The sequence below is a fragment of the Oryctolagus cuniculus genome, chromosome 18, assembly GCF_964237555.1.
Source record: "Oryctolagus cuniculus chromosome 18, mOryCun1.1, whole genome shotgun sequence".
Classification (NCBI taxonomy): Eukaryota; Metazoa; Chordata; class Mammalia; order Lagomorpha; family Leporidae; genus Oryctolagus; species Oryctolagus cuniculus.
In genome coordinates this window covers 50,009,629-50,025,316 of record NC_091449.1, presented here as the reverse complement: position 1 = coordinate 50,025,316, position 15,688 = coordinate 50,009,629, and the positions used below count along the sequence as shown (strand labels likewise).

General features: G+C 57.5%; 1 protein-coding gene across 1 annotated transcript; it reads right to left on the bottom strand.

The window, feature by feature from the left end:
- Positions 1-5,251: 5,251 nt before the first annotated feature.
- On the bottom strand, positions 5,252-14,158 carry LOC100343045 (cocaine esterase-like). The gene is made up of 12 exons (XM_051830126.2): positions 13,983-14,158; positions 10,910-11,114; positions 9,880-10,018; positions 9,106-9,239; positions 8,766-9,024; positions 8,259-8,357; positions 7,851-7,991; positions 7,675-7,755; positions 7,310-7,454; positions 6,785-6,922; positions 6,229-6,301; positions 5,252-6,001 (listed from the first exon to the last, which is right to left on the bottom strand). Exons 1-12 carry the CDS (start codon positions 14,059-14,061, stop codon positions 5,815-5,817), a joined length of 1,680 nt encoding a protein of 559 aa, XP_051686086.1. The 5' UTR covers positions 14,062-14,158; the 3' UTR covers positions 5,252-5,814.
- Between the last annotated feature and the right edge of the window lie 1,530 nt (positions 14,159-15,688).

Below are 15,688 nucleotides of genomic sequence, written 5' to 3'. Positions count from 1 at the left end.
TCTGGAACTCAGCATTTCCGATAAATAAGAAATCTTAAAGACAATACAAAACATTTTCACATAATTGTCTAATATAAAACATTTTTTTAAAAAGCAAAACAAAGCATGCTCTCTAAAAGAGATGGCATTGATGCCATGAATGCAGGAGGGAGGAGACTGTGCCCAGGACGGGAAAAGCACAGCCTGACTTGGGGACCAGCCAGGGAGGAGGTGACGAAGTCACCGAATGGGGAAAGGCCATGGATCAGTAAAGAGTTTCTACCAATGAATCAGCACGATCCAGGCACGCATCAGCAGGAAGCTGTAAGGATGTGCCCACAGACAAGGATCTCACACAAGTGATGAGGAAGCAAGTGGGACCAGACACCTTGTTAATTTTTTTTTATTCATTTGAAACAGAGACAGAGACACACACAGAGAGACAGAGATGTCCTGGTGCTGGTTCCCTCTCCAAATGCCCACCACAGCTGGGACGGGGCCCTGATAGGCCAGGAGCCCTGAACTCAATCTGGGTCTCCCAGTGGGAGGCAGGGATCAGTACCGGAGCCCCTCTGCTGCCTCTCAGCCTGCACCTTAGCAGGAAGCTGGAATCAGGAGGTGCCGAGGCGGGACCCGGGCACAGGGCTCAGGGCTGGGGCGTCCCCAGAGGTGGCTCCACTTCTGCTCCCAATGCGGCCCCTCATGACCTACGTTGTGCCACGAATCAGATATGAAAAGGTCGAGATGTTCTATGGTGAGGACTCAGCACCACATGCTGGTCTTCCCTAAACAAGAAAAAACAGCAGCGGAACCCTAACAGCTGAACCCGACGGAGCCTCTAGGCTACAATTCCTGTGTACACAGGGTGAGGGGACAGAGGAACAGCCAGAAGCACCACAGGGACGGGGCCTCCCCCTCCAGAGAGAGCCAGGGGTACACCGGTTTCTCAACACAGGAATCAGGAGGAAGAGCACAGCGAGGCAGAGGGGGAGCTGAAGCGTGAGGGAGACTCAGCAACACAGGGCAACCGCACAGGGGTGCAGAGCGCGGGCGCGGGGGTGGGGAGGGGACCTCTGTGCATTGCTGGGGTAGGGAAACGGGACACGTGCTCTGGGAACCCGACGGGCAGTCCTGCAACACTTAACCTGGAGCTCCACCCGCCCTGCAGGTCCCACCCTCGGTAGAAGCCCAATGGAAGTGCCAACTGTTGGGCAGACACTTGGAGCAGCAGTAGCAAGGCCGCTGGGATGCTCCCCTCCTAACAGAGCGGGCGTCTGAGGGAGACCGTGGAGGGGAGAGCTCTTTCTCACTCTGTCTCTCCCTCTTTCCCTGTGTCTCTGCCTTCAAAGCAGCAGAAATCAATCATCCCCAGCCCATGGAAGCTGACTCCTCCTCGGGAGGAACCTCCCATGTCACAGTAGGCGATGCCCGGCTACAAGGGTGCTCTGGGCCCCTGGGTCAGGGAGAGGAGAGCCTGGCCCCGGAGCGGGTGAGTAAACAGCGCCTCTGTCCTGAGCTGGTCCCGACCTTGTCCTTGTCGTTCGCCCCAACCATGGAGGACAGCGCTGCCTGCAGCAGCAGTTCCGGCTGTGAGGCTGACAGTGAGCTGAGCTCAGCAGAGTCCACGGAGGACAGGGGCGGCTTCCGTGCAGAAGCTGCCGCGGTTCCTGCCCCGGACCCGCACAGCGACTCCCAGGGACCTTGGGGAACAACTGCTCCCTCTCTGAGTGGGGACCCAGCCCCAGATATTACTTTATTAGGAACCACAGTGATGTGGGGGAGACGATCTGCCTGGAAGGTCCTGGTCGCCGGGAGAGTCTGTGCATTGCAGGACAGGTGGGGAGCCCGTGGGTGAGCATGGAGGAGGAGGAGTGGGGCCTGTGCTGGGGATTAGATAGGGAGAGGGTGGGGTTAGAGACCTGGCTTTTTGAATGAGGAGACAAAGGATTAAGCACACACCCCATTGGTAATACCCACGCGGGCTGATTCATGAAAAAACACATGCCAGGTTCTAGGGTGGAGTCACCTTCGCCCTGGCACCTTATCATGCAAACTTCTGCCAGGTGCATGGGGTCAGAGGAGACCCTGGGTTACAGATGGGCTTCTGGATTGGCATCAGGGGCTTTGAATTTTCAGGTCCAGTTACCACGACTGGGGCCACCTGGTTGGGCAGGAAGCCGCTCTGCCAAGGGTCTGCAGCCCTGGAGACAAATGGTCCCAGGGCCGGTTCCTCACTGTCGGAGTCACTTGCTCCAGCAGCCTGGATCCCAGGGAACCTCCCCAGCTCCCACACCGCCCCTGCCTCCCGGGCTGCCGACTAAGAGCTGCGCTGCTCAGAGCCCTTATTGTGGGCTCAGTCCTCTGTGTTTGTATCCTCGGGCAGCCCCGACCCTCCCCAGCTTCAGGTGCCAGCCCTGTCACTTCCACTGGCTTCAACCACCCAGGTGTTGTTTCCTGCAGCCGCAGGCTCTAATTGCGGGATTGGGCAGATCTGACCCTGGTTCCTGTTACTGCCCGCGGGATCCTCACTGGGTACCGGGATGAGGAGGAGCAGCAGGAGCCTGCAGGTCACGGCGCCCTAAGCCTGTTGCTGCGTCCACATGGTCTGACGCAGGTCTGCAGGTGGGGCTCTGTGCCCAGAGGCTGTCTGGATTGCTCCAGGGGCGGATCCTGGCCCAGCCCAGGACAGGCAGGGAACAGGCAGGGTGTCCCGGGGGCGGGGCTTGGGGGCCTTGCAGGAGAGCAGGACTGAGAGGACAGGACCTGGTGGGGTCCCCGGCGGGGCTGCCTCCCTGGCTCCTGGCTCCTCTCCTGGCTCCTGCCTCGCTGGCTCCTGGCTCCTCTGGGTGTCCAATCCCTCTCCTCAGTCCTGGAGTCACCAAGTTTACTGTCCTTGCCGGCTGACTCCAGGATAGTGTAGGGATGGACAGCAAGCAGCACTGGGCTGTGACTGGACACCCTGGAGGCCTTCTCTGAGAATCTATTTTTTAAAAAGATGTATTTATTTATTTGAAAGGCAAGTTACAGAGAGTCAAAGAGATAAGGAAGTGATTTTTTTTTTAAGATTTGCTTATTTTACTTGAAAGTCACAGATACACACAGAGAGAGGGAAAAGCAGAGAGAGAGAGAGAGAGACACAGAGAGAGAGACAGAGAGGTCTTCTTTCTGGTGGTTCACTCCCCACATGACTACAACGGCCAGGCTGCGCCGATCTGAAGCCTGGAGCCAAGAGCTTCCTCCAGGTCTCATATGCGGGTGCAGGGGCCCAAGGACCTGGGCCATCCTCCACTGCTTTCCCATGCTACAGCAAAGAGCTAAATCTGAAATGGAGCAGTCAGGTCTTGAACCGGTGCCCATAGGGGATGGTGGCACTGCAGGCAGCGACCTTACCCACTATGTCACAGCTCTGGCTCCAAGGGAGAGATCTTGTATCATCTGGTTCACTCCCCAAACTGCTGGGGCTGGACCAGGCCAAAGCCAGGAGCCAGGAGCTTCTTCTGCATCTCCCAGGTGAGTGCAGGGGCCCAAGCATGTGGGCCTTCTGCTGCTTTCCTAGGCACGTTAGCAGAAAGCTGGATAGGAAGTGAAGCCGCTGGGCTTGGGTCTGTGCCTACATGGGATGAAGGCACTGCAGATGGTGGCTTACTGCTCTGTGCCACAGCCCCTGCCCCAGGGGTCACCTGAGCCAAGGCTGGCAGGTGTCACTGCCCCGGATCCTGGAAGCTCCTCCTTGGTTTCCAGGCTGGGTGCCCACTGGGTCCAGGCCCCTCCTCCATCCTTTCCCGACTCTGCCCATCCCCTCCCTGCTCACTCAGGGTCCAGGTTTTGAGAGGCAGTGACCATGGCACTAACTAAGGGCTGAACCCAATGTGTGCTGTGTCCCCAGCTTCTTCTGAGACACAGTTCTGTCCTCTCCTTGACAGTGAAAACCTGCTGGTCCTGATACCTGGCAACCAGGCAGGAAGAACAACGCCATTGGCTCACCCTCCAATGGCCGCCACGGCCAGTGCACTGCGGCCGGCGCATCGTGCTTATCGGATGCCAGGAGCCAGGTGCTTCTCCTGCTTTCCCATGCAGGTGCAGGGCCGAAGGACTTGGGCCATCCTCCTCTGCACTCCTGGGCCACAGCAGAGAGCTGGACTGGAAGAGGAGCAAATGCTACAGAAGCCAGCGCTGCGACTGGAACTAGAACCCGGTGTGCTGGAGCCAAAGGCGGAGGATTAGCCTATTGAGCCGGGGCTCTGGCCTGCTTGTAAATCTTTTACACCACTTTCCCAGGATGCACCCGTGTCTCAGCTGGGACCAGGAAGGAAAAGCCATGATGGAAACAGGGAAGTGAAATTCTGGATGGAGGGGCCATAATAATCCCTTCAGTATTCCCACAGGTGAGATCCCACCCCACTGGGTTATGCATTTAGGGCACCGCCCCCTGGGATGAGAAAGGGGAGGGCCCTCTCTGCCCCTGGCTGTGCTTGGGAATCCTCCTTGGGCTGCCTCTTCTCTCATCCTCCTGGCAACCCTGGCCCATTCCTGCTGAGGGTCTCTCCGTGTGTGGCGGCCCTCAGTAGGCGTGCAGGTGTGGTCACGCTCTCTGTCCTTGAAATCAAAGCTGCTTTTGTGCACTGCCTGTGGCTGCTGCTGCTGTGAATCCTCATCTCCATGGGGACAAGAAGCTTGAGTAAAATGTAAGACCCAGGGCCCACACCTTCCCCACCGGGCACCCAGCAGGGTACGTGTGGTCCTGTGACAGCAGTGGGGGTCCGGGAGTCAGCCTGAGTGTAGGAAACATCAGGCTCCCTGCAGGAAGGAGGAGCAGCCTGTGCACAGGAGCCCCCAGGGGAAGTGGACCCTGGCTCATGAAGGCTGACTTTGTGGCTCCTGAGTACTGGCCTTGACCTCTGCTCAGCCCAGGGCTCTCTTAGCCACTATGGCCAGGGCTATCCCAGGGCAAAGTCCAGAGGGAGAAACATTATCTGTGTACTCCATGAAGGCTTCAGTGGCACAAGCCCTTGGGCCATCCTCTGCTGCTTTCCCAGGTGCCTTAGCAGAGATGTGGATCAGGAGTGGAGCAGCTGGGACCTCAACTGTCCTCATATGAGATGCCAGCAAATTGGTAGAGGCTTAACCCCTTGTGCAAAGCAACAGCCCTATACTCCAGGTTACTGCATTAATGATTCATGGTATCCCAGCTATGCAGTTAACCAGGTGTCTCTTGAGAGCTGAGGGTCTAAGAAAACGTGGCAGGTTCACTCAGGTGAATGTGACTCATACGTGAAAGGACTGGAACCCTTTATTTGTGCTGCATGGATGGGATTGAGGGCACCACTCATGGCAGCGTAAGGGACAAAGCCACGGTGACTCCCGGTGTCTGGGTCTTCTGTGGCCTCTAAGAGATGTGAGATCACAGGCATGCTGGGAGGAGGAGGAGGGGGAGGGCTTAAGGCACCCAGGGTGGACAACAATGCCCAACCCAACTCCCTCCACCTGGGGAGGGCCTGGGGCTGGGAGGAGAGAGAGGGAGGGTGTGGAAAAGGTGGAGGGGGCAAGAAGCATGAGGGGCCCAGGGCCCAGTGGGTGTTGAGAAAGCTGGGCGGGCACTGGTGTTGCCCAACAGAGCTCCATGGCGGGTGCACTGGGTGTGTCTCACACGAGGGGCCCCAGGACAGTCTTGGCAATGAACCTCAAACCGTGAGTTCTCCACGACAGTCTACTGAGTGGATGGAGGCCAAGAGGACTGAGTGGCCGTGTGAGAGTGCTGAATGCGTGGCTGCTCCAGGGTAGTGTGTGAGTGCATCGGGGCCCCACCTGCACTGGAGCCCCTGTCCTCCACCCCCACTATAGTTCTGTGTGCTTCTGCTCAGTGCCCCTTAGCTCCTGGACCCTCTGGGGCAGGGTGTGGGTCCAGAACTGGAGCCTGCGGGCCTTCAGGGCCTGGCCCACTGCAGGCTGCACGTTCAGCTGCAGGTATCGCTCGTCCTGGTCGAACACGGGCCAGTGTGGCAGGCCCTCGCTGTTGGGGTTCCTGCAGACAAGAAGTCAGGAAGCAGACGTGAGCAGCTCGTGGCCCACCCTAAGGTCACTGGGAGATGGGAAGATGTGCCTGGTCCCAGGGCCCCTGTGAGTGCCAGTGGGTCCTGCAGCTGCCGAGGGCAATTTCACATGACTTAGGACCCTGGATGCTTGTGAGGTCCCCACAGAGGAGGGAGGGCAGAGGGTCCCAGGTCCCTGGGATTTCTGGGTTCGTCTCACCCGTTGCGAGCAAAGTTGGCCCAGTACTTCATCACCCTCCTGCTCAGCAGCTCCTCCTCCTCAGTGAGGGGCACTGCAGAGGGGAGGGGCAGGGTCAGCTCAGAGCACCCCAGTCCTGCTGCCCATCATGCACCACGCTCCTTGACCAGGTGGAGGTGACCCTCGGCTACCCGCCAACCTCTATGTCTTTCCCTCACCAGTGGGACCTGCTTTGTCACACTCCGAGTCCCCAGTCATCCCCTAAGTCATTGACACTGGCTTCTTCCTGGACTAGATGGTTACTTTCCTGTGTCCCTGGGACATTTGTCAGGAATCAGACCTGACTTTGAACCTGCTGTACACCCAGGCTGGACACTCATTCCTGGGAGGACAGAGGAGGAGGGAGCAGAGGCTGCACCCTCAGGACTCTCAGACCCAAACCTGGCTCTGCCCTCTGAGCTGTAAGACTTTGGACCCTGGATCCCATCTGAGCCTCCTGCTTTCATCCCAATGGTAGGTGCAGAGCCCCTCAGAGAGCCTGGACCTCATTCCATCCTGGTAATGGAGGAAGATTCACCTTTGCTGCCAAAGAAATGTGATCTGAACACAAAGAGCAGCTCATCGCCGTGGTCGGCCCTCACGTGGGGCGGCCTGAGGTCCTTTGTGAAGCTGGGTCGATGCTGGAACTCGTAGAAGTAGACAGGGGTGTGGGAACCTGGGGATGAACAAGGAGATGTGTGACCATGGGGACCACACATCACTGCCACACTAGGCTGGGTCCTGGCAGTATAGCAGAATCCTGGGTGGAGCAGCTGCAGTGGGCATGACCTGGATTAGATCTGGCCTTGGCTTTGTGGCTATGAGGTTTGGGAATAGTGAGTGGAGCTCACTCAGCCATAACCTCCTAGTTCAATAGAGGACATATCCATCTCCAGGTTCAGTCATGGGGGTTTAGTGAGAGGAGTGACACCAAGTCCCCGGCACTCTGGGGCCCACTTAAGACATGGATCAGGACCTGGACAGGACAGGCGTCACCCTCAGGAAAGGACCCAGCTCTGAGCTGCCCCCTAGCGAGTGAGGCCTCAGTCCCAGATGAACTCACGCTGGGAATGTGCTACTCGGAGTGCAGGCATCACGAACATGGCGTCTGCCATCATCTCCTGGAACTGGGCCATGAGGGTCTTGGGGTCCTCATTGCTCCCCATGTACTCGTCCATCAACAGGTCCCCCAAAGCGGGAGGCAGCATCTGGCCCAGGGGAAGGGGGAGGAGTGAGGGGAGCAGCTCCTGGGAGGGAGGCAGCAGGCTCAGGCTGGGGGACGGAGGTCCTGCATAGTCAGAAACTGGGGGAAGAACCAGGCTCCGGGAGACCCCACCCAAACACAGAGCAGAGCCTTGGTTCCCAGAGTCCCTGTGTGGGCAGGTGTCTGGGATGCGCTCTTTTGTGGCAGGAACCTGGGGGCCTCACCAGGTGTTTTGTTGCTTGATGCGTAATCTCCCGCATCGCCTGTCTGTCTCTCTCCTCTTGAGGGTCAATGGCAAGTAGGAGCTGATGGAGAGGCGAGAGTCCCATGTTGGCATGGCTGTGCCTAGAGTTTTGAAGCCCAGAAACCTGCCCACCACATGGGCAATGTGGGCACTCACCTTGGGGATGACCCAGCCGTACTCATCATTGTTGACACCAATGATGCTGGGGACGGGTTGAAAGTCAGCCGAGGCCAGCAGCTCCTCGGGGTGTCTGGGCAGGAAGACTCCGTCCACCACCCCTGGGATGAGCATGAAGGGCTGTGGGGTCACACGGGTCAGGGAGAAAGTTTTGTTGCAGGTATTTTATGCTGCCCTCCTTGTAAATCCCCCAATTTTGGCTCAGCCCAGGCTGAGCCCAGGTTGCTGCCTCCCACCATGGGGTCCCCAGCCTGGCATCCAGGACTGCACCTCCTGTTCCCATCCAGGGCTGGGATGTCAGGAGGCATGGATGGGAGGTAGCAGCCCCAGGGACTATGAGGTGCACACAAGCCCATCACCCCCTCACCCACGTGCACGGGGCCCGACCTGGGTGATGGCCAGCATCTCCTCTTCACTCTTGGCCCGCAAGCAGCGCACCAGGGTCTCAGAGTCCACCTGGCCACAGCCAGACAGGTTGGCCACCACCTGTAACGGGACCACACAGGTGCTGGCACAGCCATGCTGGAGACTGGGGGTTGCCCACGGCCCCACTGAAGGCAGATGTACCCCAAATCACACAGGGTGTGGTGTGTGCACGGCTGCAGTGGAAGCTGATTGTTGCTCCTTCCCCATGACTTGGCACCGCCCAGCCACAGTGGGCAGCACCTGCTGAGCTGGTTGCTGACAACCTGGGGCTCAGGCGGGTAGAGTGGAAGAGCCAAGAATCACCTCTGTTACCACTGGGGCTCAGATGGCACATTCTGACCCCAGAACTCCTCAGCAGTTCGCAGATAGGCTCAGTGCCTGTGTACCCAGTGGTCCTCATAGTGACCACTTCAGCAAGACTAAGAGAGGCAGGAGCAGCAGTGCTGGCTGGGCAGGGAGGACACTCACTGTGGAGACCACCTCAGATGAGCTGGTGATGAGGCCGGGCATCAGGGCCACCCCACTCTCCATGATGGCTCCATGGAAGAGACCTTGGGACATGGGTGATAGCACATGGGAGGACACACTTATGCCACCTGCAGACTCGCCGAAAATGGTGACCTGGCCAGAGTTGCCTCCAAAGTGGGCGATATTCTGCTGGACCCAGCGCAGCGCGGCCACTTGGTCCAGGTAGCCCCAGTTGCCGGTGGCATGCTGGTCTCCAGTGCTGAGAAGTGGCAGGGACAGGGATCACAGGGCTGTCCTGGTACCACTCTTCCCGCAGGGCCCACCCCAGCCCCGGTTTTACCTGAAGAAGCCCAGGACTCCCAGGCGGTACTGGATGGTGACCACCACCACGTCCTCAAATGCCGCCAGGGCAGAACCGTCATACATGGAAGCCATGCCCATAGTGAGCCCACCACCATGGATCCACACCATCACCTGGGGGTCAAGGATGGACCTTGTGGCTCCCCCCAGCGTAAAGCCTGCTTATCCCCTTCTTGGTCTAACCAGTGCCTGTTGTCTCTTCAGGTGCCCAGCACACTAACTCCACCCAGACAGCAGGATCTGGGCCATGATCCAGGGTCCCAGTGCCAGCAGGAAGGCCAGGCCTCCCATCCTTGGAGTTCTAGCCCTTGTTTCAGAGCTTGGCTGCATCAATTCCAGAACCTGCAGTGAGGTGGAAAGCTAAGGGCTGAGTCTTGGTCCTTCCACATGGATGTCATTCAAAGTGCCCTCCCTCCCCAGGGGCTGCCCAAGCGTCCATGGCTGATTTCCTGTGTGACCTCCAAGGTCAGCCCTCACCACACAGCAGAGTGAGTCTCCTGGGTTTCAGGATGATGGCAGTGTTTTGGGGCCATCCAGGACCCACTCATTCTGACCTCTGACAGCAGCCAGGCCGCTGGGACCCCACACCCAGGCCTCAGCTGCCTACCGTGGGGGAGCAGCACTTTTTGGCTCTGAGAGTGAGAGGATATGGACAGGGTGTGCTCACAAGAAGTCCCATGCTCAGCTTCTCCTTTCTCTTCTTCTAGCAGAAGGCAATGCCCTCCCACCCTGGCCGACCCTGCCCCACACTCACAGGCAGGTCAGAGCCCTCACGGGCATGTGCAGGCGAGTAGATGTTGAGGTACAGGCAGTCCTCGGACATGGGGATGGAAGGTGGGGTGATGTTCACCTGCAGAACATCTTGACCCATCATAGCCAAGTTCTGCAGACACCTGGAGCCACACAAGGCAAGATGTTAGTCCAGGGCTCTGCAGTGGCCCACACCAGACCCTCCCCATCCCCTGCCTCCTGCAACGCTGCTCACTCATGGTCCTACTCTACGCCCTTCCCACCATGATACACCTCTTAGACTCTGGACAAGTCGGGATGGCGCCGACATCCAGGGAGCCTCAGGTGTGTGAGGGATTGGGCACCACTTCCTGACTCTCAGGAGACTTGTGAGAGGTCGGGACTGCAGTGACACTCAGTGGAGGTGACATCAGTGCTGGATGCCCAGACCCAGCCATGCCCGGAGCAGGCCAGCCTCCCACACGCCGCCTGGTTGGACGGATGGCGTTTCTCCAGGAAGGCCAGGTGGGCTTCTGTGGCCTTAATTCTAGACTCTCTGGGAACCTCATCGCTACCACACTCTCAGTCATAAGGACAGAGAAATGTCCCTTGGCTAATATCCTTTGGCTCAGTGACCATGGCAGCCACCAATGTTCCCTTCTCAGGGACCTGCAGGGTTTGCTGCTGGAAGTCAGGGAGAGCAGGGACTCCTACAGATGTCATGGAGCCAAGCTGGCCCTCACCCAGAGCCAGCGCCCCTGGCTGCACAGAACCTGTGGCGAAAGTGAACGAGGGGAGGTGGGTCTCTGCTTCTCTCTGCAGCACCTGGAGCTCACGCCCTCTGAGTGTCAAGTACTGGGCAGGAGCCTGGCAGCAGCCAGGAGCCTCCTGAGCCTTCGCAGGCTTGCTGGAAGCTTGCACATGGCAATCCTGCACACAGGAGGATCGTGGCTTTCAGGTGTGAGTTAAAGGACAGCTGGGCCTGGCCCACTGCTCAAAGGATCTCCTCCCCCAACCCCAGGTCCAGAGCTTCCCTGTGCCCTGGGAGGGCTTACATGGCTGGGTGGGAGGTCCGGTCCCTCACTCCACTCCAAGCTTCAGCAGGTTCAGGAGGTGCAAAGCGCAGCGGCCCCAGAGGTGGCTTGGCAAAGGGAATTCCCAGGAAGGTGTGGACGCCCGCATCGGTGCCTTCCACGTGGATCAGGCTCCCGCGCACCTGCCCCGTGTGCGTGTTCCGGATGGGGCTGGCAGAGTCCTGGCCTGTGGGCAGAAAGGCGTATCAGGTGGGGCTCCCCATGAGCTGCCCTCCCACACTGCTGCTGTGGCCTCTCCTTGGCATCGACACCTCGGACTTGCCAAGGATTCGGACCTACAAACAGATTTCCTGCAAGTGCCTTATGATTCCACTCAAATGAGCAGCCAGAAATAGCGTTTCCATAGTGATAGGAAGCAGAGCAGTGTGTTTCTGATGCTGAGGCCGAGTGGAAGAACTGACAGAGTGATCTCTGTGAATGGAATAAACAGCCATGGAAGTGCACAGTGGACATTGTGCAAGGCGCTGGGAACCTTGCTGGCTCCTGAGCAGGAGGCCCCAGGCTGGTTGGACAGAAGCCCACGATACCAGTCACCTTTTCCCACTCATGGTTTTTAATTACATTCTTCCTCTATGTGGGCTCAGGAACCATAGAAGCAACGAACTTTTCAGACCGAAAATATTCAGGAAAATATATTGTGTGTCTGTGCTCAGTATTACAGACTTTTCTCTCACTCTTCCTGACACTGATAGAACAGTTACTTACCCAGCACTTGCATTGTGTGGTAGAACTCATCTGGGGATGATTTAACGTGTGCCAGAGAACTGTGGCACATACACGCAAACACGATGCGGCTTTCTGTAAAGAACTCGAGCGTCCCAGTTTTGGAATAGGCGCTCTGGAATTTAGGAATAGACTCCCAGTTCAGGAATAGACTCCCAGTTCAGGAATAGACTCCCAGTTCAGGAATAGACTCCCAGTTTAGGAATAGACTCCCAGTTTAGGAATAGACTCCCAGTTTAGGAACAGACTCCCAGTTTAGGAATAGACTCCCAGTTCAGGAATAGACTCCCAGTTCAGGAATAGACTCCCATTTTAAGAATAGACTCCCAGTTTAGGAATGGCCTGCAGCCTGCTGGAGGACCAGCAGAACGCACCCCTCATCTGATGCGCGCTGTGGCCGATCTCAGACACACCCACCTGTGGCCAAATCAGACTTTATTATTGGTGTGGTTGGGCCAGGGAGTTTAGAGTCTTCGCTTCAAACTCCCCTTCCTCTGGCTCACGGAAGGGGCTTTTATACACACACACAGAGCATAAGCTGGGAAATGTTGGGGAGGGGGGAGTCTGAGCTCTAGGTAGTGTCCTTAGCATTCATCTCCCTGAGCTGTGGCTCTCTATGGGCAGATTTGTACCTGGATTTCAGACATGCACACACCCTGTGTCCTTTCAGTGTCAACCTGGTGACTGTTCCGTTCTGAGTGGTCATCTACATTGTTTGCCCTAAGATTTATTTATTTGTTTGTGTGAAAGGCAGAGTTACTTACAGAGAGAGGGAGGAAGGAAGAGAGAGACAGAGATCTTGCACCCACAGGTTTACTCCCCAAAGGGCCACAATGGCTGGGGCTGGGCCAGACCAAAGCCAGGAGCCTGCAACTCCATCCAGGTCTCCCAAGCACTTGGACCATGTCCCTCAGCTTTCCCAGGGGCGTCAGCAGGGAGCAGGATCAGAAGTGGAACAGTCAGGACTCAAACCTGCGCTCACGTGGGATGCCAGCTTCGCAGGTGGCAGCTTAACCCTCTGGGCTTCCACGCTGCCCCCTCGATTCTTTCTTTAAGGAATAAGACTTTTGCAGGAATAAAAAACAACTTACTCATTAGAATACGGCCAAGGGATTTATTTTTGTGTTATTGGCGGGGGAGTGGACATGGGGCTCCTCCAGGGAGAAACTGGGCCTTTTTTTTTTTTATCTTTGGGAGACTCTGTGACAACACCAAGAGACAACTGGATTCTTTCCGAGCATGAGAGCAACAGGAAATACTGTTTGAGCCACTGGGGCTGGAGTTCCGGCCCCGCAGCTAACCTGCCGCCGGTCACACCAGCATCCCGCATCAGAGTGCCTGTTGGATCCCAGCTGTTCTGCTTCTGATCCAGCTCCCTGCTCATGAGCCTGAGAAGGCAGTGGAAGCTGGCCAGGTCCTCGGGCCTGATTCCTGGTTCCCACAGGGCCCATCCCCAAGTGTTGCAGCCATCTAGGGAGTGAACCGGCAGATGGAAGCACACTCGCTCTCTGGTCTCCCTCTCTCAGTCAATTTTCAAATAAGTAAATATTTAAAAATCGATAAATGAATAAAAATGGCAACTTCATGACTAGGCTGAGCTTCCTGCCAGGCTCAGACATCCTTGAGAGTCTGGGCAAAGGGCGGGGAATGGTGGAATTCCAGCTGGGCTGGGCACAGGGGAGGGTGAGTGTGGATCCCCTGGGCAGAGTAGATAGGGACAGGGTGGGGGAGAAGACCTGTCAACCTAGAGCATCCAGGGTTGGACACCCAGGTCCCATCTCACCTGGGTGAGCTCTGGGAAGGTCAGGGAGGGCCCGGGCAGGCACTGAGCCCCTGGTCTTTGCCTTCAAACCGAAGCCTCTGGCCCCAGGGCAGCTGCGTAGGCTGAGGGGCCCTGTGGCTTCTGAGATCAACCCGGGCCCCCATGCTCCCTGCTATTAACCTTCAGAGGGGACCAGGTGCCTCTGGCCAAGAGCACCCCAGAGAGTCCCTGGCAACAGGAAGATGTCGCTAACTGTTCTCAGGACTGCGGGCGGCGGCGCCACACACACAGGAAGGGAACGCCCGGACCCCTCAACGCAAGCTGCCCTCTTAGATCCCCTCCTGTTAGGCGCACTCCTAGGTGTCTGGGGCCTCGGGCAGCCCTGACCCTCTCCAAGCCTCAGGGGCCCACCCTGGGTGCGCGAGTCCCCGTGCTGTCACCTCTGCCTGCTCCATCAGCCCTGGTGTTGTCCTCCCAGGGCCGCAGGCTCTAACTGTGGGATTGGGCAGATCTGACCCGGGTCCTTGTCGCCCACCACGGGAGCCTCACCGTGGGCCGGGACAAGGAGGAGCAGCAGGAGCCCGCAGACCAAGGCGCTGAGCCGCACGTCCCTTCGGTGCGTCCCCATGGTCCGAGGCAGGTCCAGGAGTGCACTGCTGTTTCCCCCCAGGCTGTGCTGGGCGCTCCAGGGGTGGATCAGGGCCTCATCCAACCTGTCCAAAGGGGAGTTTGGCCTGGGCGGGGAGCAGGTGGGGCGAGCCCGGGGGCGGGGCTTGGTGGCCAGGCTAGAGTGGGACTGAGCAGGCAGAAGCCAACACACAGAAAAGGAATGGCCTCCTCCCCTCTATCAGGCCCCTGTCAGTGTGCCCGGACCCTCCCCTCTGTCCTGGGGTTCCTGTGCTCACTGTTCTGGCAGCTGTGGCCCAGGAGGTGGAGAGCAGGGAGCAATGGGTTATGACTGCGAACACTGGGAGAGTCTGGGGCAAGATCAGGACCCCTCCTAGAGAGAAGTGGGATAACCTGCGGGGACGCGGGACTGGCCTGGCGCCTGCACTGCCTGGTGACTGCCCCCAGCGCTGCCAGCTCCTCCCCGGGTCAGGACTCAGTTTACCTGTTCAGCTGTCTCCACAAGCCCCTCCCTACTCAGTCATGGCCCTTTTGAAAGACACACATGACCCTGGTCCTTTTTTTCCCTTTGTTTAATCATTGACTTACTTAGTGTCTGGAGGGAGAGATATTCCCCCAAAGGCCTGCGGTGGTTGGGCCTGTGCCAGGCCAAATCCAGGAGTCAGGAACTCAGTGCCGGTCTCTTGCATGGTGTCAGGGATCCAAGTAGGTGAGCTCTCACCTGCTGCCGGCCTTGGTGTGTGTGCCTGGGATGCTGGAATCAAGAACAAATCCGGAGGCGGGGGGTATCCCTTGTGGAACCCGCTTCCCATATGGACGTTGGTTCCAATCCAGCTCCCTGCTATTGCACCTGGGAAAGCAGAAGAAGATGGCTCAAGTCCTTGGGCCCCTGAATTCACATGGGAGACCCAGAAGAGGCTCCTGGCTTCAGATTGTCCCAGATCTGGCCATGGCAGCCATCTGGAAATAGAGGCAGTCGATATAAGCCCCCCCCCCCCACCTCTGCCTTTCAAATACATGAATAAAGCTTAAAAAAAAAAAGAGCAGATCTGGGACTCAAAGGCAGGTGCTTCAATATATCATTGTGGGTGTCCCACATGGTGTCTTAACGGCTAGGCCAAGGCTCCCTCTGTCGGTGGCACTTCTTAAGGTCTATCCCCCTGATCACTTGTGACTTTCCATGTCCCCAGCTCCCCCCAGAGAGGTGTGTTCTGCACATTTCATAGGAACCTGTGGATCTGAACCCAGCGAGGCACTCCTGAGCCCCTGGAGAGGCACACACTTCAGTGGCAGCTTCCAAAGCCTGTGTCCCTCCAGGCTACAGGGAAGCCAGCGTGGCACAGGATCCAGCCTCAGCACTGGGAGAAATAGTGTCGGGAACAGCCTCGAGTGGCCTTTGGTACCCGCTGAGAATCAGCCATGGCTTCTGAGTGCTGCCCCTGCCCCTGCGGTCACAGGAATCCATCAACAGAGTGAAGAAACACCAGCAGAAGGGGAGGAAACAGTTTCAAATGATTCATCTGACAAGGGATTGATGTCCAGAATATATAAGGAACTCAAACATTTGCCTTTTAGAAAGGCAAATGGTCTGAATGTGTAAGTTTCCTAAAGATGCTACACAAAATCTA